This window comes from Rhea pennata, chromosome 1, assembly GCF_028389875.1.
Source record: "Rhea pennata isolate bPtePen1 chromosome 1, bPtePen1.pri, whole genome shotgun sequence".
Taxonomy (NCBI): Eukaryota; Metazoa; Chordata; class Aves; order Rheiformes; family Rheidae; genus Rhea; species Rhea pennata.
Genome location: NC_084663.1, coordinates 132,470,516 through 132,492,512, shown reverse-complemented (window position 1 = coordinate 132,492,512; position 21,997 = coordinate 132,470,516). Strand labels below are relative to the sequence as shown.

Genomic DNA, 21,997 nt, shown 5'->3' with positions numbered 1-21,997 from the left:
AAGGGGCATCAGAGGAGAGCTTCAACCCTTGAAAAATCTGTCCTTGTTGGCATAGCAGGTGATAAAACCAGTAACTAATTGTGTTGTGGTCTCCTTGCATGGGCAGTTATCCACATTCATGGCCCCAGGTATCACAGGTTCTTCAGGCTCACTGAAGGGGAAAAAATCATGCAAGCTTTCAGTGGCATGAGTTTCTACAGGGATAGTGAGTCACAGAAGTGCAGGAATTTCTGCTGAAAATTTCTAGGGATTTTCACAGATATTTAGAGCAAGTCTGTGAGAAAAGTGTACCTGGAGATTCCATGTCCACTGAATGATGTGTCAGCCAGCTGTGCTGCAAGGTTGACCTTCTACTTGTCCCTAATTCCATATCATCTTCCTGATGTTAATGATCAGGAAACTAATGATCTGCTTTCAAACCATGTAAACGTCAATGTTAACTCTTTTGCTCTGCTCACTTTTCACTTAAATACCTTATGTTCTTATTGATTGTTCTTGAGAACAATCAACTGGTTTATAAGAGGGAAATAATGGAAAGATGCATGGTTCAGTGGAACCAAGACACTTATTACATCATGGACTTTAGGTCACTGTCATTTTAATGACAAGCAGAAGCATAATTTTAAAAAAAATCCCACCAAGTTTTCCTGAATGGCAACAACCCCAACCATTTTCTGACCGTAATTTCACCCACTCACCCATAATCTCCAGCTACCTCTCCTGAGAAAGTGTAAAAATGGATGCAGATATTTGTGGCATTTTAAAAAGTGGGAGTAGAGTACAAAGAGTTCTGAAACTATTCCAAATGGAAGGCAGAATAATGAAAAATAATAACACAGCATTTACTAGTCTGAAGCGTTGTTCAGCTGCTGAATTTAATACAGTTAAAAGCAAATGGATTTGTGTTCACTTGAAGATATGGCAGAAAGTATGTTGTTACAGAATTTCATACCTGAGTATTCTGGGATTTGGAAGATATGGTGCAGAATTTAGATCCTACGTGCTGTAGAGTTTATGCAGCTTTATTTCTGCCCCAAAGTGACAGAGTTGTTCTAGCAGGGATGAGGCTGGGAACAAAATTATTGCCTCAGAGAAAACACCTTACTTTTTGGTAGTATATGGAAACAGCTGTCTACCAATGTATTCTGAGAAACAAGGCACCTGGAGAGATGCAACCTCTGACTCAGCAGCCAGGTGAGGGTAAATAACAACTTGCTGTATAGACTGCAGGTCAGTCTACAAACCCCTTAGGCCTTTCCTCTGCTTAAACGAGGCATTACCTGAGGCCTTACTCTTTCTTAAGAAGACAGCCCTGCTGGCATAGCATATCACGTGCATACAAATCCACCAATTTTTTTAAAAATGTGTTTTTAAGCTCAGCTGTGTATCTAATCAAGTATTTCAGATCCATTAGGGCACTAAGGGTTTCTCTAACACCTACAGGAAAGCCCTTCAGCTGAAGGGTGAAGGAGGCAAGTTTTGTGTATAATCTCATTCTTGCCTACTGAGAACTTACTGCACTCACTGAGAGCAGTGCATCACATCCAGTGGAAAATGTTAAGGACTTGGGATGTGCTAGCATGACTCCGCCTGCCTTCTCCCAAGCCATGAGTGGAACAAGGTGGTATCTTGCCCTATTTGAGCTTCTCTAATGTCAGCGACAGTGAGACATTTAGAGAAAGGGACCTGCTGATTTGCTTCATTGCTTTTGCCTTCATATCACATCAATTCTCTCTTCTAAACGCTGCTCATTCGTACAGTAGCTGAGTGATGTTAGAGCCGGGGGGGGGGGAGGGGGGGCAAACCCCAGACAGGAAGAGCTGATGTACTGGTGGGCTTCAAAGACCTGTCAGCCTGGTGCTACAAGAGGACACCTCAACTTCTGCCCAGTCCTACCTAATAATGACCCAGCTAGCTACACCTCTTTCCATGCAGTCTCAGTTACTCCTGTCTGAGCGAGAATAGAAGTTATACATCTGCAATACCCCCCACAACAGACTCAGCAGCAGCTGCATACCTGAGGAAGCGAGCCCTGGGGGCCCTGGCTGTGCTCTGGCTGATGCCAATGGCTGGGCTAGTGGCTGGGGGTCACTTACCTGCACAGGCCAACCTAAGTTCCAGCTTCCTTAAAGGCACTTCCTATGCAGGACTGATCCTAGGGGGTAAACCCAAACTGTTTTGAGGGCTACCTTTGTCCTTCACTGTGGTCGGGACCTTTCATGTTTCCAGAGCCGGGGGGTTTTCAGTGGCAAGCCTGAAAGCGGTGGCTGATCCAGGCTCTAGATCACCCTGGCAAATTATATTAAAATGGCACAGAGTCAAGGCACTGGCTCACTTCTTCAGCAGAGTTTCGATGTACATATTAATCCCCTGAGGATACAATGTAGTTGTGCTGCTGGGGGGAAGGAGAGCAGAGGAAAGATCTTTTTTCCCTTGCATAACATGGGATAAGAGGAAGAGAGAAACAGATGTAAAATAATCCCCTGCCAGATCTTAGAGGGTTTTTTGGCTTTGCCTTTTCACAAATCATTCCCATTCTCCAGCTCTCAGACTCGTCGGCTTAGATGTTCAGTGATAAGAACAGATACAGGTATCCCAAACATCCTATCTCATTGTTGCATGGAATTTTTAAGAGAGCATAAAAATCAAGACTGCAGGGGGTTTTAACCAATGTTTAGATATTTAGCTACTGCATATTTTCCCCTTTAACTCATTAGATGTTTTTAATAAGAAACTCAAGAATGAACTGCATCTCATTTTTATTTTTCTTTAAGTCTTGCCCGCACATACAGTAATGAATACCAATCTCCAAGCCATATAATACATGATGGGAGGATTTAGAGAGTGGATATATACCAACTGAGGGAACGCAACAGTTCTGTACAGACCCACAACACCACCATCAATAAAAAAAACCTCAAGTCCTTCTTCATGTCTGTATCACTTTTTTTTTTTAAAAAAATGAGTGCTTTAAAAACCACAAGGGATTAAAAAAATGAGTGCTTTAAAAATACCATTAGTGATAGTATTATTGGCTATTGAATAACACAGTAGTCCCCACAAAATGTACAAAGGAATAACCTGGCTGGAGATAGAACAAAATTAATTGCTGACTGTAAAATTCCTTGACTGTGTAAAGATCTATGTAAATGTAAATGCTTTTTGTGATGGTAGGAGGAGATTTTGGTCTCTGGCATTTTTATTTGGAGCGTTTATTTGAGGTAAGTTGTTGTTGTACTGTATGGTGCTGGCTTGAGTGAGAGGATGTCCCAGGTAGTTCCTGGTGAGTGTCTGGTCTGAGCATAAATATGGCACTTTTAAACACTAGGTTGTCCCACCATACTACACTGTCAGTGATATGGATAGAAAACTCAGCAAGCCTGGCGGGGAGACTGAGGTTTTGCTACGTGTGAGTACCTCAGCACTTGCTGAAGTTTCAGCCAGTGAGTGCAGCCATTTCTTGGCATGGGATCACCCACAGGATAAAAGTTATGCTTGAAACCAAAGAGCTGTAGCCTTCCTACAGAGGATTTAATGAAAGCCCCCTGAGGACGTGGGCATCTTGGTCCAGGAAAACGTACACAATTAGGAAAATCAAAACTAGGTTGGAGGATCCCATCCATAAGGCTCTGGAGAGATCTGAGCTCACTAGGCCGTAGCCGCTGGTGTGTGTGCCGTCGTCAGTGATGTCGGGGATGGACACGCTGCCTGCCCAGCTCACTCCTGCCGGGCTGTCCTGCCTTCTGCTGGTCACCATGCATCTAATTACGGCTTCACCAAAACCTTGCAAGTTCCTACTGAGTCATCAAAAGTTTCTTATGGGGAAAACAATGTGTGAAAAGCTGACGTTTCGATACTTTCTAACCAATCTTGGGTTGAATTTGTTTTAAAGGAGCAAAATCTTTCATTTTTCATTCCTTTAAAGTGTTCCCAGTGCTAGTCAGAATGAACACCAAAAAATGCGTAATGCAAACAGCTGTGGTTTGGTTGCTGCCCTGCAGGCTAGTCACTCATGGATACACTCTTATGTCCAGTGTCTGCATATTAGTACAGTAAAAAAATTCCACAAGTGATAGCATTGTTGACTGTTGAACAACATTCATGAATATCAGAAAATAGAGACAAAAAGAAGTGGGCTTTAAACTAGTAGGAAGGAAAACTACATGTCATTCCAAGACCGTGAGCTGGAAACATATCCTTGAATGTCAGTACATATCAGTACTCACTGACAGAAATTAGATTCCTCATGTTCTTCAACAGGGTACTTCTAATCCTTCCTTTTCTTGTAATAATCAAGTTACCAGTATATTTAATTAAAATTAAATATGTTATTTCTGACAGTATGTGGCCATAAGGTTACTTCACCTTGTGCTACTTTTTCTTCTTTCTGTGTTGGTCAAGGCTTTATAATTCTTGAAAGTTTTTCTCCCTTTCTCTTGAAGGCAATAGTTAGAGGAGTAGCCAGACTTGCAGCACTTTTTTATTTCTGGAAATGTGTCACTTTCTGGTTTAGTTAAACCTGTTAAACCTTTCGCAAAGATTTTTGATTTTTGTATAACCATCTTAATGATACATTGTTCTTTTCTCTATCTTTTTCCTCTTCTTTTTTCCCCCTTTTCTTTTTCTCATTACAGCTGAAACCATACGTGAAAAAACAGCAGACTCCTTGCAAGACTTGTACAGAGCCTTGGAGCAGGCCAGCCTGTCTCCTTTAGGAGAACGACGGATTTCCACTAAGCTGGAGTATAAGAAATCTTTTATAAAGAGATGTAGCGATCCAGTAGTCAATGAAAAACTGCACCAGCTGCGAATTCTGAAAAGCACTTTAAAGGTGAGATATAAGAGAGAGAAGAAATCCTGCCCCAGGCTTGGATTTTACTGTATTGTATTCAGAGATTAATTGTATGCAGCTGGCGTCCAGGCTGAACCCAGTGTGTGAAACAACAAAGACGTGGGTAAATGCTGGTCTCAAAGCCCCGGAAGAAGTACCTTGGGAGAGCAGGGGAAGTGAGGGGATCAGTTTTTGTCTGTGAGGAGATAAAATCTCAGAAAGCTGCTCCTCCTCTAGCTAGTTTAACATAATTTGACACCAAATTATCGGAGAAGACCTTAATCCCTTTTTTGTTCCTGAGCATTTTCATTTCCCAAAATACATTTAGTCTGTAATTGCCAGAGTTGAAGCTTAAGCAAAGTCAGCCTTTTGGAAGGGAGCAGTACTTTTGAAAACACTTGATTGTTTTCTGATTGCTGAGCTTGGCTAGGAATGAACTGTGTCCTTGCATTCTGCATAAACTGATAGGATCATTGTATTTAATCAGTAAGTTTGATTAAATAAATAGATAGTGGCAATGATAGATTTGAAGATTTTTATCGTTGTTCTAAATGTTCCACAGCTCATTTAATCTCCTGGTCCACTTCTTTGTTTGTTACAGCAGTAACAAATCTGCACTGTTAGAGATTTCAGCAAACAATACACTGGCTTTCCCCAGGGACTCTATTAACTATATTAAATTACCACATTTTAGGTCACCACATAATTGTACAGCAGATTTTGTAACAGCTTTCATCAAAGAGGGCTTTATCAACATTAATTAATTTAGTTTTCCATCACCTAGAGTAGCATTTAAGCAATATTATTTTCATGCTGTGGGGCTCCTGTCCTGAAAAAAGATGTCACACATGCTTAACTTTCTGCATTGTATTAACTCATCGGAGGCAATAGATGCTTATAGTATCCAGGTATGTGACTCTTTACAGGTTTGGAGGCTAGCAGAAAAGAATCAAGACACAGAGTAGCTGAGCACATTTTCAACAAGTCTTACAAGAAGTGGCAGCATGGGAGACTGAAACAAAATCACAATTATGTCAGACATATAGGGGCAGCGGGAATTTCATGCAGTATCTGTGTATTTGCACGGTGCCAGGATCGCTCACACCAAAACTGGGTGAAAAATGTTGGTCTGCAATAAACAAGATCCTGCCCTGAAATTTCCAGGAATGACACAATGACTATCAATCAGTAACCTGTTACCATGCTTAGCTGTCTTTCTTGTTCACACTTATTGATACCTGACCTAAATTAAGTTAATGATTTTCTACAAATGACATCAGTTTCCTCCAGGGAATATCAAAAATTCACCCCTTTGACACAGAGGAGGGTTGTCTAAGTCCTTCTCTGAGTCTTCTTTATTTTAGACCAAGCAAACACAATTCATTCCCTCTTTCTTCGCAAGACACATTTTCTAAACCTCTCATCGTTCTTGTCTGGACTTTGATCAGTATAAATCATTCTTAAAGTACATAAAAAATTGAGCTTACAATGTCAGCAAGTACCAAAGAAAGTTAGATAGCTGTTCTTTCTTGCATACAGCATCAGTCTACAGTGGCATGTGGCTATTTTGCAATGGCTTCACAGTAATTCACGAAGAGTTTGTAGCTCAATTCTAGCCCAAAGTTCCATCTCTGCCATACTACTAGTAGCAGTATCTACCAACAGAGGCTGATGGTTAGATACTATTTATTTTTGCTTTTTAACAGTGCCTTTGATTTCTCCTTCCTAGATGCAGTCATTTGCCCTAGTCTGTTGGATTTGATGTTCTGACCTTCGGTTTATCAAAACTGTTAGTAATCTGATGCAGCTCTCCAAATTGCTTCTAGCTGGTATCATCCATAAAGTTTCAGTTCCATCATCCAAGTCCTTAATGAAGCAATCTCTGTTTTCTGTCCTGAGATATAATCACAAAACCATCTTTCCTGCCAGCTAGAGTGAACAACCTGACTAGCAGTGAGGAGATAAGGGAGCAGTCGTGGTCTCTGAGAAGCAGGTTATAGCAGTTTAAGTAGAGATCAGGAGTTACCATACTTTCACCTCCACTGGTCAGTCTGCTTATACCTCACTTTCTGAAAATGAGAATTACAGCATGTGGCATTAATTAGCTACTGTTTGCAAAACATAAAAAAATGCCAGTCAATATACTGTTTTTTGGTGACTTGTCTGACCCTTCTGGACCTCTCCTGTGCTGTGGGCTGACACAGCATAATGTTTCCCTTCAACGTGCTCCCAGAAAGATTTAACATATTCATCATATGAACGTGGAATATATGAGTTAGCAGTGAGGACTGTGAAACCTCTCTGGCACAGAGGAAAGGGAGGGGGTGTTGATGCTCATGTCATTCCTATGCAGCCAAGTAATGCTGGAAATCTGAGTGTTAAATGTGTTTCCAAGGCTCAAGTGTGTTGCATCTAGTTCTCACTGGGTGCAACAGCCATGCACGGCTACGTGTGTACCTGAGGCTTACTCTGATCTGTACTGGCTGGCTGTTATCTCTCAAAAAACTAATCACCATCCACTGATTATGAGACACCTACATCGCTTGTCTCTATGATGGGTAAGGGGATATCAGCAGCTTTTTTAGATTTTTGCCTGTTTCAGCTTTTGTTTGCCACCACAGTGGCAGGAGGAGGTGGCAGCAAGCCAGCCCGTTGTGTGTATGGGATCTTTGAAGATGAGTTAGCAAGTTAAAAAGTCTTTGCACAGTCCTTTACTGTGTAACTCTCAGATGTCCCCGTGATAAGCCTGGTAGAAAAGGCTCAGCTCTGCTGGCGGGCGAGAGGCCATCTGCCTGCATCCCACGCACAAACACAGCATTTCTTATGATGATCAAGAAGAGTAAACAGATGGCACTGCATAGCATGAAACGGATCTTGAGACAGGAAAACAGCCACTAGTAAACAGCACAGGGTTTGCTTTTCCACCGAGCTAAGCAAGGAGCAAGGAGAGGGCAGAAGTCATTTTTGAGGATGCCGGCCAAGGCGAGGAAAGCCCTCTTGCCCAGGGGGCGCGTGACGCTGGTAGGCAGGTGGGTAGGTGTAGGTAGGACGCCTGCCTGTAAGTGCTCGGCGTGGGGGTGAGATGCTTCCCTGCTTTGAATGCCCGTGCGGCTCACATTTGCTGCTCCTTTCCTCTCCTGTCCGCCCCTGGGATTTTGTCAGTGACTCATCACCGCCGGTGACGTTTGCTTGCTTGTTTTCTCCCACAGGCCAGGCAGGGAGAGGTAGCCGTAATAGATAAAGTTCTGGATAATCCTGATTTGACGTCCAGAGACTTTCAAGAATGGAAGCAAATGTACCTCGACGTCTTCCTGGACATCTGTCAAAGCAGTACCCCGCGGGACTCTGTTAACGGCTCCTCCGAGGTTGATGCACTTATAGCCTCTTTAGCACACACTCACTCTTACATTGAAACGCATGTATAAAGGGCTCTTTTTGCCCATTTACTACACTCCACCCCTTTACATAAGTGCATAAAGTAGTTTTTATATCACTGTGTGGGAGCTCTAGTAAATTATATTTTAATGTTACTCAGCTGTGTGGAGTAAACCTTCATCCGTTAACAATACCATGTCTTTAATGAGGATTTGTATATTTTATATGCTACCAATGCTCCGCTTGTGTTTACCTTCTGTGAAATAAATGAACATGGTCTTTAACTATTAAAGAGAAGTATTTAAAAGCATTTTTGGAAGACTGTGGCCTTCATGCAGAAGGTTCTACAAGATGAATGTTTTGTTACCGAAGGTTAATTTTACAAGGATATTTTATATTATATAACTCCAGTATTGCATTGCATTTTTGGAGTGCAGGTACTATTTTGGTGGTGTGAAAAAAGCTTTTTTTAATACTTAACAAGAAACTCTAGGAGTTTTCTTAAGTGACAGGGAAAAAGTGTAATGCAGTAGCTATGTTTCAGTTTTGTCAAACAGATAAAAGGATAAAAATCAGCAAACAAAAATGACTAATGTGAATTTAAGGGTTAAAAGATTAGATCTTATTTCCTTGTGCTTTTTTAAAGCCTGTTGCTAAGGTTTACCATCAGTGCAAAGGGATGCTGGTTTATATTCTAATTAAGACCAAATTATGTGTTATTTGTCTCTTAGTTATATTTGGTTGATTTTTTTAAAAAAATTAGTTATGGTCCTGTCATTCATACTGCTTTTCTATTGAAGGTGTCAGTATAATATGCAGATGATGGAAAAGACAAATTTTTGACTTTAAACATCCTTGGTAAAGGTATTTCCAGAAAAGCAGCAGTGGAAAAGGTTCCCAATAAAATGTTCTGAATCTGAGAGACTTTGAAAATCCCTACAATAGAAAAGGAATGAATAGGATTTTTCAAATAGTCTTTTATTTGTTTTGTGAGCTGTGAAATTTGACCATATTGTACGCAGGGAAAATGTGTGATGAGAACAGAGTTGGGCACAAAAACCTTGAAAAATAGCCGAGAACTAAAAAAGCCTAGTTTGCTTTTGAAAGGAAAGGGAAGTCTCTGGATTCTGCTGAGTTCACAAGCCAATTAAAATGTTTTAAACTTCCATGAGATTTGAGATGAACTGGACACAACCCAGTGAATATGAGCAGTAATATCTCTTTAGAGTTAGGCACCTGCTAGAAAAGTGGGAGGTATATCTTAAGTCATGTATTTACTCTTTGTGGGCTTGTTTTTGAAAAGCGAACACAGCTTGACAAAGTATTTGTACTGCTTTTCAGTGTTTTGCTGCATAAGTTAAGACTCATGATATGATTTAATAATGCTCATGTGAAAGAGAAAAGCCTCCTTTATACTTCTTAGTGAGCTGTACTCTTAACCAACTTCAGACTATTGCATGTGCAGCTCAGTGAATGTACTTTAAACTTCATGAGCTCTGATATTTCCTGACAGTTATTTCCATGATGGATGAATGAAAGAATGGACAGATGATTTTTTTTCTTTTCCTTTCTTCCTTTCTTTCTTTCTTTCTTCTTTCTTTCTTCTTTCCTTACTTCCTTCTTCCCTCCCTCTCTCCCTCCTTCCCTTCCTTGCTTGTTATATCGTTGCATTTGGATTGCAAATGTTTTGCAGATTTTGCACAATTCTATAGAAGAGTGGCCTTTCTGTAGCCCATTTTAATTAATCCTACATTCAAGTAGATATGAATGACAAATCATATATTAACATTTGTATAGAACTCTTGATCCAGTGTAATATTTGTACCATTTAGAAGAATATTGTTTGTATAAACTGGACATTTATTTACTGCATGGGTACTGACTTGTATATTAAATTTGTGAGGTTTTTGTAAATTTCTCTTAAAAAAAAAATGCTTGACTTGAGATGGATTGTGCTATTGTTCCAAGCATTTAGATTCTCTTGCTATTGTTTACTGGACCAAAAGTAAATATATTCATATAAAAACTCTTTATATCTGATGGATGTATATGCACACTGTGTAGTTGATTCCTTGTCAAAACCAAGGCAGATCAGAAGACTTAGATCTGTTGCTATGCAACAGCTATTCTGTCTGCACTTTACATTAGTAAAGTCAGCTTGATTGCTTTAAAGGTGAAAATTAAACATTACAGTTCTTTAAGCTAGTCTAGTGACAAAGAACATGTGTCCTATCCATTGCGCTGCCTTAAGACTATTAAATGTTCTTCTATATATATTTTTATTGTATTAAGCCTCAGCTTAGAAAGGGAACATTGTAAAATGAAGTACAATAAATTTAGCTTTTAAATCAATCTTTATTATTGGAGATTCACTATACTCCATACAAGGGTGATCCTCTGGCATCTGGCTGTGTTACCTGCATTTCACTGATCAGTATGCCTTAAAGTACACTCACAGTCTGTGCCTTCAGACTTTGGACATGGCCAAAGGAGATAAGACTATTGCTGCTTTGGATGTAGGCAGACCCTGAATGCAGACTTCTGAAAAACCCCAGTTACCTTCCTCCCCTTCATCCCCTTTGATGAAAGTAATCCTTTTTTGACTGCCTGGTTCTCTCGTGCTAGTTCAGCAACTGTGAACAATTTTACCGTTCTGACCAGGTATAATAAAGTGTAAAGTACCCAGGCTATTGCAACTTCTGTAACATGGTTCATAGAGCCTTAAAATAAGTGTAGCCGTTCAGTCCTGGCCATCTAAATTAACACAAGGTTTGTATATGAAAGAAATGTACTGTGTCAATACTGAGTGTGTTTAAAATAATATAAAATAAGCGTCTGAAGAGCATACTACAAAAAGTCTGCTCAGAGAGAAGTGGCTTTCCTGCTTCAGTTCTTCTATGGAACAATCACTGTTTTAACATATGGCCATAACTGAGGCTTCATTTCAAAAAAAAAAAAAAAAAAAAAAAAAAAAAAAAAAAACATACTTTCTGTCCAGTAATTTCATGCTGGTTAGCTAAGGCATTCTTGCCTAGTATGTAGCATATCAAATAATACCTTTTTCTTGGCACTACTTATTATTAGTTCTCATAGGCATCAATTTTCTAGTCTTTGTATAGCTCAGTTTCATTTTGCTTAGCCATAGCATAAAATTCAATAGCACTTACCAGCTGGGAAAATTACCTCTGATTAGGAAAACAGAAAAGATGGATTATGTTTTTTAACCTTTGAAAAGTCTGACTTGCAACAGCTATTAATTGCTATCTAGGTATTATTCTTCCCCAAAGAGTCAAGCACTGTGATTCTAGCTCATCTCTTCCAAATGTGCTACTTGCTATATCCGTCCTCCCTGAGATCAGCTTTCAGCTGTATAAATCACAGCACCTTTTCCCATGCTAGAACCAGATTTTCCTGCCTATTTCTACTGAGCTTATTGCTTGTCAAAGCAAACCTTGAGTCTGTCATGTTTAGTGCCACTGCAATTTCCTTTTTCTTCTCCAGGACAGCCCTGCTGGCTCATGTCCTGAGATGATTATTCCACAAAGTGTTAGCTCAGCAGCTTGACTGCTTCTTTTGTTGGGTGTCACTGTCCTGTTCATCGGCCACTTCGGAGAGCTGCAGCACTGCACACTGCAGTCCCCACCAAGGCAAGGGAGCTTTGCAGATCTCTTCCCAGCCATCATTGTCAATATCGTAGCCAACCACATCTTGAGTGGGAACTTCCCGTGAGTCTTGCCATTTTTTTCCCCCGATAAGAAGTGCAGTTTCTTCTACAACTGCCAGGCCATAGCAAAATCGATCATAGGTCAATGGCCTTAAACGAGTCCATTGGTTTTGATCAGGGTCATATCTTTCTATTTCAGAGAATGGTTCATATAATCCTAAAAATGTGAATATGGCTTCTCTGATTGTTGCCATCTGGTGCCCAAACCGAGCAATGCTCATGGGGGCTTGTTTCACCCACTGCCCTTCCAGCGAGCTCAGCGAGTATACCTCCTTACTTGTGTTGGCTTGATCTAGGCATTTGCCACCTGAGATGTATATAGTATTCTTGCAAATGGCACCAGCATGGCCATGTATCTTGCATGGCAATTCCCTGGCCTTCATCCATCTATCCCTGCTGATGTCGTAGACTTCCACAGACGAATGCAGAGACCCATTCTCACCTCTCCCACCGATGGCACAGATACTGTTGCCTAGGACACAACAAGAAAACTGGCTTCTCTTCTCCAGCATGCCAGTGATTTGTGTCCACCTGTTAAATCTTGGATCATAACAATGGACCTTGTTTGTAACTGATAAGACCTTGTCAGTTTTTCTATCTCCTGGAGCATCACCTTCTATTTCCCCGCCCAGGACATAGAGGAAGTTCCCCACCACGCACACGCTGTGGTTCTGCACCCTGTCCTGCACCTGTGTGAGAGCTCGCCATCTGTGACTGTAAACATCGAAGGCCACCACATCAGTGACAAGCCCCTCTGCTGTCCCTCCTCCCAACAGAATGATCCGAGTCTTCTGGTTCCTCAGAGTGGTGGACTTATCCTGCAGGACAGGCTGTCTGAAAACAGATGTATGGTAATTTATTGCTTTAATGATCAAGCACTTAATACCTGCAGTGAGGGGCACCTCTGACTGTGTGTAGGTTTTTCTCAGATCTTCCACTGGGATGAGACCATATCTTATGTGCTCTAGGAGGCTGCTTCTGTGAGTCAGCCTGGATGTGTCCTGCTTCAGCCACATCAGCACAAGATACAGCAAGCGGGTTTCTTTCACCACAGGGAGGTCTGGTGATTCAACCACTGCTAGCAAAGATCTGAAGTTCAGCTGAAGCAGTCCTGTAAAATCTAAGTCCAGCAACTTCCAAAGATTATTGATAATGTATTTTTCTGTTGCTGCTAAGGCATCTGGAAGATAGAACTTTCTAGCAACATTGGCAGAAAAACAGCAATTTTCCAGGGTAAGATTATTAACCAAGTACTGATTGCACAAGCCAATAGCATCAGTCACTTGCAAGTAACTTGCAGCTTCCAAGGTATCCTCCAGGCTTTCAAAAGAAAGGGGCAACAAGGAAGTGTAAATGAAATCCAGGACATGCTGGAGACCGGTAGGTGAGACAACTTGCAGATGAATTACACTGGCTTTAGATTCTTGGGTGTAACTTTTGAACATGGCTCGAAAGTAGTCACTGGAGCATGCCAGCAAGGATTTGTGTGCAGGAAATTCATTTTCCTTCACTTTCAGCAAAATATCACACAGAAAGCCTTCTGATCTCAGTGTTTGGTACTGGGAGAGCACAGCATTGCAGTGTGCTTTGCAGTAGGACAGGAAGTAACTCATTGTAGATAATGCAATGCTTTCCACTTGAGTAATTAAAGTTAAAATGCAACTAGACACAAAACAGCTGCCCTACTCAACAGCCATTGCATGAATGCCCACCAGACCTCCAGCTGTTAAAGAAAAGCCCAACCAAAAAATAAATCAGTGTCTTGCCTGGCATAGGGGGTTCATTAGTAGACTTGTAGTGAATTCAATGCATTCTTTCATAGAAAAAACAGCTGAATGTCGTAACAGCTGTGGGATGCTTACTTTTCTCGTCTCCGTTGCTTGTGCAAGGATGAATGGTCCATGGTTGTGCTGAGCACTTGCTTGGCTGGCCATCAGGTGACAGATGAGGGAGCTAGATAACAATCTCAACAAATGGCACTTTATGTCTGCTCAGCCGTTGCCCGTCGCCCTCGACCCTTCTTCCTCCTCTGGCAGATCGAATAGATCTTCTCTGGCTGACAGTACGTGGTGGCTCTGAGCAGAAACAGAGAAGGGAGCTCCCGCTTTTCTTGTTTCTTGCCCTGCCTGAGCCTTGTTTGTGTTTCAAATTTAAATAAGTTTAGATCTCACTGCTCTTAGGGCAACAGCTCTCTTTTGGTCAGCTTGCTGCACTCTCTGAGGAAGTCTCAGCTGAAGATCAAATCAGCACCGAGAATTGTTACGTGAAGATTTTCTAAGCCCTTAAATCTTTCCTCTGGAAGCACTAAGACAACCAAAATATCATGGTTAGTCACTGATTGAGTTTGACATGCATTTCTGGGCTCTTTGGTTCACATGATATCCCCATAACTCACAGCTACCAGAATAGCCCACAGGCACAACCCCTCAGCCTGCCTCCCCTGAGCTGCCTGAGGAGGGCTAGCAGCCAGGTGAGGGTCCAGGGAAACAGAGCAGCTTTTACCAATGGCCCAAGCCAAAGCAGCTGACTTTGAATGACCTGCCTGGAAATCACAAGGGTAACACATTTGCACAAAGTGGTGACAAAAATAGATCTCGAGTTGGGTCATAATAAACTCAAGTCTGTTTATAGGGGAGGTTTTGCATAATTGCCTTCTTGGTTACCAACTGGAAACAAACTCCTGAACTCCCATGGACAGTCTGCAGCTGGCTGGTTCATCTTTCCTACCTTCAGCTAGTCCCAATTAGAAGCACGTACACGGGGATTATCTCTGATTTTCACCTGGGGCTCTCAGGATCCAGTTACTACCCAGAATAGTAGCTCTGGGCGGGCTATGTGTTCTGATCACTTCAGGCTTTTCTTTTTCTCCTGCGTAAATCTGGGTGGAGGTGTTCACATATCAGCTAGGAATCTCTTTCTGACACTTTGCTTTCCAGGTCAAACACGCTCAGGGCTTGCAAAATGACAGGGTTGACAAATGCCAGACCATTTTGCTACAGCATGAGCCAACAGTCGCTGGGGTAGGAGAGGATCTCGCAGGGCTGATAAATTTTACCCTTTGCTGAAGCCACAGGTAAAGCTTTTCTGCTGTATTTGTTTATTTTTATTTATGTGATTTCATGAAATTCTACCTCATCCTCTGTAAACCAAGGTGTTCTGGAGCTGTTTGAATGCTGATGAGGATCATACATGCTGTACTCCTGCTTTAGTAAGTGAAAACTGTCTTGATAGCAGAATGATGCTTGCACATGCCTTAGTCTGGGACAGGTGGGGGTTGAATGAATGTAGGTTTTTTTGTTGCTGTATAGCTTTGGAAATTGATTTTCTGCTTGAACTTGCTTTCTGTCATCACATTGGAGACCATAAATCAAGGTCTTGTTAAAAAAATCATCTACCTTACTAGCAAAATGACACATAGAGGCACTGGAGATGAGGTAGGAAAGAGGTGCTTTATTTCTCTTTCCTGGTGAATTTTGTTCATAGTCCACAGTTGTGACAACTCTAAAGCATTTCAGCCCTCTGTCACCCCTTCAGTGGTCAATCTTGCTGGTGATGAAGGACCAGACCTTAAATGCTGCCATTTATAAAGATATGGTTTTGCCCCGTTTAATCGCATTTGGTACCAGAACAGAAGAATAGCACAAGATGCCCATAAACCCCAGCTGTCTGTAAACAAGTTGGGTGCTGCACCTGTAACGCTTTCACCAGAAGGTTAGGCTGCGAATGCAGTTGCACTCCGGTACTGGGCTTTCATCACAGACTGCAGCTTAATGAGGGTTTCCTTCTGCTGCAGCTCTGGCATAAGCAGGTCCAGACACAGTGTCCCCTTTGCCAGCAGGCCCTGTCCTCCTTCAGCGGTGCTGGCTCAGCTGCTCTAGGGCTGGGAGCTGAGCCAGAGCTGGAAATGGATGTGGTTGGCAGAGGGAATCCAAAAAGCAAGAGTGAAGGAGTCTGTGTAACCCTGAGGGCTCCTGCAGGCTCCCTCCCTTGGCAGAAGCCAAGAGTGGGCCAGCAGTTGGGGACATCACACGGGCCTGGCATGCAGAAACAGGGCTGGTCCTTCATCACTGAGCCAGAAGCACCAGCCCCCCCAGCATCGGCTGAGTGCTTCATGCATGGCGGTAAGCAGTGGAAGCTGGGATTGAGGATGCATAATTCATTAAATTCTACTTTTCTTGGATCCTGATATGCAAGAAGGGGATCACAGGTCTGGTTTGGGAAACTGCAGTTATTGCTAGCAGCAGACAGCATGCACTCCCCCACTGAAAGACATATGCCCAGGCAAAGGCAATGTGCCTTTTGCCTCTCCTTCATCAAGGACAGTTCAGGCTCTGCCACAGCTTGCATCATTTTTTTCTGGTGTGTGTAAATTACTAGTACAGTACCCATCACAAGCAAGTACTGTAACTTGCCAAATGACAGTGGCCAAATGAGTTTGATGTGAAGGTCTGTGTCTGTGCTTGGAGTGATGCAGCATTAAGTAAACTGATTTTGCCTCACTTGTTCTCCAGATGAATTCCGCACACGGGCTGCAGTTTATACAGGTCAGTTGTCAGCTGATTACAGTGTGTTGTCAAAAGGAGCCTGTGCTGATTTAACTGAACTGATTTAAACCTTGCTGATTCTATGATTCTAAAGCCAGTGTCAGATAAGCAGGTCCTACAATTATATGCAGATTTGCTGTGCAATTCCACCTCAGACCTACTTCATCTTCATGGCAAGTTGGCTAATAGAAATGGTAAGAATCATAATCCTTATAAAGCCGTTTACTTGCCTGGAGTTTTTTTGTTTGTTGGTTTGGTTTGGTTTGGTTTTGGTTTTGGTTCAGTAGGAGTTGAAATAAAGCCAAATGCTTTCCACTCCCATGCTCTGGAATGACAAAACAACAAAAACAACAAAATCCCCCCAAAAAGGTTGTTATTATTGAAATGAGGATTCTTCCTACTCCACTTCTCTATGTCTAACTATGGAGCCTACTGAGCCAGTATCCCCCTTCAGCCAACAAATTCTCTCCAGCTCTCAGGAGAGCTATTTAATGTCCATTAGCAAGAGAATAGACTGACTAGACAGCTAACTTAGGTGCCTCAGAACCAGACCTAGTGCTAGATGAGATGTATTCAACCCATCATCTCATTTTTCTCATCCATGACTTGGAAGATCAGAGCTAACATTTGACTCGCCACACAGAGTTTAAAATTATTCAACTGTTAATGTTTCAGTGATAGGCAATATGTAATTTGCTGAGAATTGTTAATATATTTTTAATCATGCATCTCATTTAGACTTTAAATAGATTTAGATTTCAGATGTTTAGTATATTTTCTGTTGAAATCATTGCTATACTACAGTGGGTAGTCTGCATTAAAAAAAGAGTATTCAGAGGTGCTCTGTGAGAAATATTGGATACCACTCTTGCAGTTATTTTTTTCATATGGGAAGCTGGAAAATGACCTGAATTTTAAAGCTATATTCAACTTAATCTCATAAGTAGGCCGTCAGTTAGTAAACACTTCAATTACCATAGTAATCTATTATTTTTTAAGAGTAAAGGATATAAAAAAGTTGTACAAGTGCAATTAGGATCATCAGTGACAAGTGGCTTACTACAAAATAATCATTGTAAAAATCCACAGTGCACTAGTTCTAAGCAACCTTTTTACAGAAGAAGTAGGTACAGTCCAAAAGAAAAAAGAACAAATGATTCAGATGCTTGATAACATATTAAGTGAACACACATAACAGAAGTGAGCCAAATGATGAATGTAACGCTATAGAATATAATTTTTCTAGAAACTAGTAATAAAAAGATTATATTGATTTAAGCTGTCCTGCAAAAATCATTGTACTGAAGCCTATACTTCATCCTTGAATAATTATTTACAATAGTATTTGGGTCACCCCATCTATTTAAATCAAGTGATATTTAGCCTGGGAAAGCAATGTTCAAGAACAAAACAGTAAGGGACACGGGGTATAAATTTTCCCGCGGCTAAAAGTGTATGCCAAAATTGTGTCTGTGTATAAAGACATAGGGGAAGATTTATCAGCTGAGATGAGGTGGGCTTAGGCCACCAGGTTTCTGCTTAGGCAGGGGGAGGCTGAGGGCACACGTGGTGCTGAGCTACTTTAGCACTGTCAGTGTTGTGAAGTAAAGGCAGGTGCTCACGGGACCTTCCAGCCTCCCGAGAGCCAAAGGAAGCAGAAAATCAGGATGGCACCAGGCAGCACCAGGCCCATCGGAGAAGGTTATGACTGTGAGTTAGGAGGGGGTCTGCATCCAGCGACAATATCTGCAAGAAGTGGTTGCTGAGTGCAAGTCTCCGTCTCCTGCTGGGGGGGAAAACAGGCTTGGTGTGACCAGGAGTCAGAGCAGGGATCCAGCAAAAACCTACTGCATAGCAGCCTCTGCTGAGCCTCAGCTACATGGTGATTGTCTTTTGTTCTGTGGAAAAATGGGAGGAAATACTATTAGCATGTGTCAGTAGTGGTACATGCCCCGAATGGGCTGAGCTACCACTGCACTGATGTAAGAAAGCAAAACTGTGTCGAACTACAAAAGGCAACATGAAATAAATGTGTTTCAATTAGCTTGTGCCTCAGCTGTTCCCTCTCTCTTCTTTTCCAGGTTCCCTTTTGTTTGCCTTCTGTGAAGACAGATGTAATTACGGCTTTTATTGCACTCTCGATGGATAAGATATGAGCTTCCCCAGGCAATAAAAAACGAGTTGGGAAAGTTTGTCACTCGGGTTTCTGTTTCAGAGTGATGGCAGCAGGATGAGTCAGGCAACGCAACTGCAGAATAATGAAGGTGAGCAGGTAGTTTAATGAGCTCATTTCAGAGCCAGTGTCCTTAATGGCCTTCACAGAGCTGTCCTGTTTTCCACTGAAGTCACCCAGGCTTGACCACCAGCAGGATGCAGTTTCCCACCTGGCAAGTGTACCTGCTTTTCACAGGGAGGGCAGTTTTAGCATGCTGCATGTGGTCCAGTTGCCTGGGCATTTCAGCAGTGCAGGGGATGTTGTGGATGAAGCCTGTTTGCCCCACCAGCAGTCAGTGCTGCCCATGCAAGCCATGGGGTGGTGCGAGACCTGCTGCACCCGTGTCAGAGGTGCCTTTGTCATGGCCAGCCTTAGGGCTGCACTGAGACTGACAGGACTGCTGCCTCTGCACCACGAGGGCCAAAGCCATCCACGCTGATGCTACTCTACTCACAGGTCACATCTGCATTCATGGAGGCCCCCTTGCTGTGTAAGGACCACCATGAAAGACACCTGCCTCTCCAAGACCTGGTGGCTGGAGGATCCCAAACTTTATTTCCTTGCTTATGCCTAGCAGGAAAAGCTGTTGCTTCTGGCTTCATGGTGGGCTGTGTGAGCACTCAGGGCAGGACCCCTGAGTCTGGCACCTCTGTCTGTATTTAGATACTCCCAGTGGCTGCTGGCTTTGCCCTGGCTGCAGGTAGTGCTGTCCACCTGACATGGTTTCTGTGCTCCTGGTGATAAACATACCTGGTACAAAAACAATGTAACTGTGGGGTCTACACCTCAGGTCAAAGAAGATGAAAAGCAAATGGGGATTGACTCTCCTTGCTACAACGGTCTCTTAATGTGTTGTAATTAAAACTGGTTAGCAATGCAGGAAGCAACTTGTGCTGTGGCCACAAAGGAGAAAACATAAATGAATTTTTCCTCTATTAAAACACCATGAACTTCAAGTAACACTGAAAACCTCCATGGAGCTTGCTGCAGGCTGCAAAGGCCTCTCCAAAATCAAAGTGTATTTGACATAAACTAGTTAGGATTCCTCTCTTCAGTCCTCTTCCACTCCTGAATTCACATTCAAGCAAGTGCTCTCTAAGACACTTACTTAGCAAAGTAAAGGTCATAGTGTAATCAGTGCTGTTAATGCTATTACTCTTTGAGACAGCAGAGCCTGATGTTCACACTCAACTGATCACTGGCAGTGTTTCTAGAATCTGGATGCTTTATCATCATCATCATGTTACTTAGCAAACCCAAACTTAGCTTCCTTCAAAGCCTGTAACTCTCAGGCTCACCCCTGGAACTGAAGGCACACTACCTGAGCCTGCTAATCCTATTTCATGTGCTCACACAAGCACTCAGGTGTGAGAATGGTTGCAGTTTAAGGAATTGCACCCAAGCCCTTGTACTGGTTGAGGTGCTGCTGGAATGAATCACAGGCCCACGTGTGCTGAAGGATGAATGATGGATAGCAAACCAACAAAGTTTGTAGAGGACTCTCTCTCTTAATGACTTCTGACTGAATAAAGCCATGATGGAGTATGGCAAAGTCGCTGATGAGGTGTGTTTAATTTACTCTTCTAGTCTTCATGGGTTGCTGAACAGTGCGTTACTAGCAAGCCTTACCAATCATTTGTCAGGTTCATCTCGGTGATAGTCCATAGCAGTATGTGGTACTGATGGCCCTGCTCACTGAAGAGAGAGAGAGAGAAGTTTCCCTCCACACTAGGAACAGCCTCTAAATTTCACTTCTGGAAAAAATTTCTGGGCTAGTTATGGGAACTGGACTGCGTATGTCAAGTTTTTTTCTCCAGGCCAGAGTCTGGGGACACCATCGCCCATCACTTCAGTCACCTCCTCTCTTCCTCTGGCATGAGTTGGATGAATCCTGGACATGCATATAAGTGATGCACTGAGCTGAGTCAAACCTAGACACTCCTCAAGAGCTCACAGTAGACACTTGAATGTGCTCTGAGCTCTTTTATTATTATTATTATTATTATTATTATTATTATTATTATTATTATTATTATTTTAGACTTCTTATGCCAGCAACAGGGCAAATACTAACTTCCTTATCAAAGTACAAGGGCTTGTGTGCCCAGAAAAAATAAATAGTTTGCTTAAACCAAGTCAAAAGGTTGTAGAAATACTGTCTTCTACTTCAGCAGGTTTATTTTGGTCACATTTGAACAGGTAAGGTTTGAACAGAACTAACACACATATAGCCTATACTCTGAGCCAGTATGTACTGGCCTGACAGTGCAGCATCATTTCCTTGTGTTTTGGGGGAACCTTTGGATTTTGCTTCAAATAGAAAAGTCATCACTGCATATTACACCAAATAAATGAAAATTCAGAGAGAGAAAGAGAAAAGCATAGAGCGGATGGACCTGAAACCTATGTAAGCCATTGAGAGGGGCTCAAAACACCTGAGAGCAAACCACCTTTCCAGTTTTGCAAATATTTATCTGTCCATTGGTCCCCCACATCTTTCAAGGGAACTAGTTGTCCCTTGGCAGAAACAAGGGATTTGTTTCACATTACAGGTCAGATGGACCACTCCAGCCCTGTTGAGGCACTGAGCACTGCACCAGGTTAAACTGTGTACTCTCCTGAATGATCAGGGTTAGCCAAAGTTTCCCTCTCACCTTGACTGGCAAAACTCCTCCTGAAGTAATGAGAACAGGCTCTTTGGGCTGAGCAGGCTGGGGTGTTCAGCAGGATGTCATCCTCCCTCCAGAAAATCCAGAGTCCACACACACAATAAAATGAGTCCAGTCGCATCCTCTTCCTCAGTTTGCGGAGGCAACACTGATATCTAGAAACTTCTGATCCTAATAGCAGGCATGTGAAAGGGGAGGACACTAGTGAGAGCTGGAGTTAAATACAAAATGTGATCAAAATGGAGTTACACAATAGTGTAAATTTGCTATCCTACCATTGAAAGAGGAGATTAAAAGTAAATGTACATGCTTCAAGTTATTTTAATCATATCTTATAAAGCAGTGGCATTGCTAAGCACTTCTGGAAGTCTTGCTATGACAGCAATACAGTTGTTCAGGACAATGTTGACCGCATCTCAACAGGACTGACCATAGTTTTCCTACCTTTCGGCCTCTTCCAGCGCTCCTCTTTGGACTGTGGGCTAGCAAGTAAGCTACAACAAAGAAGATTTCATTAATTTGGGCCATGAAAGTGACAAATCTGGTCTGAGGAAACCTGATTTATAAAGGGTAAGTAGGTTCATATAAGTAGAGGAGTAGATAATCTCTTTGCTTGTACCTTAATTTAGCTCATGGCAA

At 42.2% G+C, this 21,997-nt stretch overlaps 2 protein-coding genes and 1 long non-coding RNA gene across 7 annotated transcripts in view; 2 read left to right on the top strand and 1 right to left on the bottom strand.

Annotated features, from left to right (window-relative positions):
• Window positions 1-10,239, top strand: part of CNKSR2 (connector enhancer of kinase suppressor of Ras 2) — a 224,684-nt gene extending 214,445 nt beyond the window's left edge. For all 4 annotated transcript variants that reach the window (XM_062600533.1, XM_062600526.1, XM_062600518.1 and 1 more), the window contains 2 exons: window positions 4,635-4,831; window positions 8,041-10,239. In XM_062600533.1, the coding sequence (XP_062456517.1) occupies window positions 4,635-4,831; window positions 8,041-8,256 (413 nt within the window). In that variant the 3' untranslated portion in view covers window positions 8,257-10,239. The remainder of the gene's footprint in view (window positions 1-4,634; window positions 4,832-8,040) is intronic.
• A 930-nt stretch (window positions 10,240-11,169) lies between these two features.
• Window positions 11,170-13,543, bottom strand: KLHL34 (kelch like family member 34). Its single transcript, XM_062600563.1, has one exon. It carries the CDS (start codon window positions 13,541-13,543, stop codon window positions 11,759-11,761), a length of 1,785 nt encoding a protein of 594 aa, XP_062456547.1. The 3' UTR covers window positions 11,170-11,758.
• Window positions 13,544-14,812: 1,269 nt separating this feature from the next.
• Window positions 14,813-21,896, top strand: LOC134153927 (uncharacterized). Of its 2 annotated transcripts, XR_009961284.1 has the most exons (4): window positions 14,813-15,003; window positions 15,082-15,138; window positions 18,556-18,738; window positions 21,820-21,896. It is a non-coding gene; the product is annotated as an uncharacterized LOC134153927 (long non-coding RNA). The 2 variants fall into 2 exon arrangements; XR_009961283.1 differs by lacking the exon at window positions 15,082-15,138.
• Window positions 21,897-21,997: the final 101 nt, after the last annotated feature.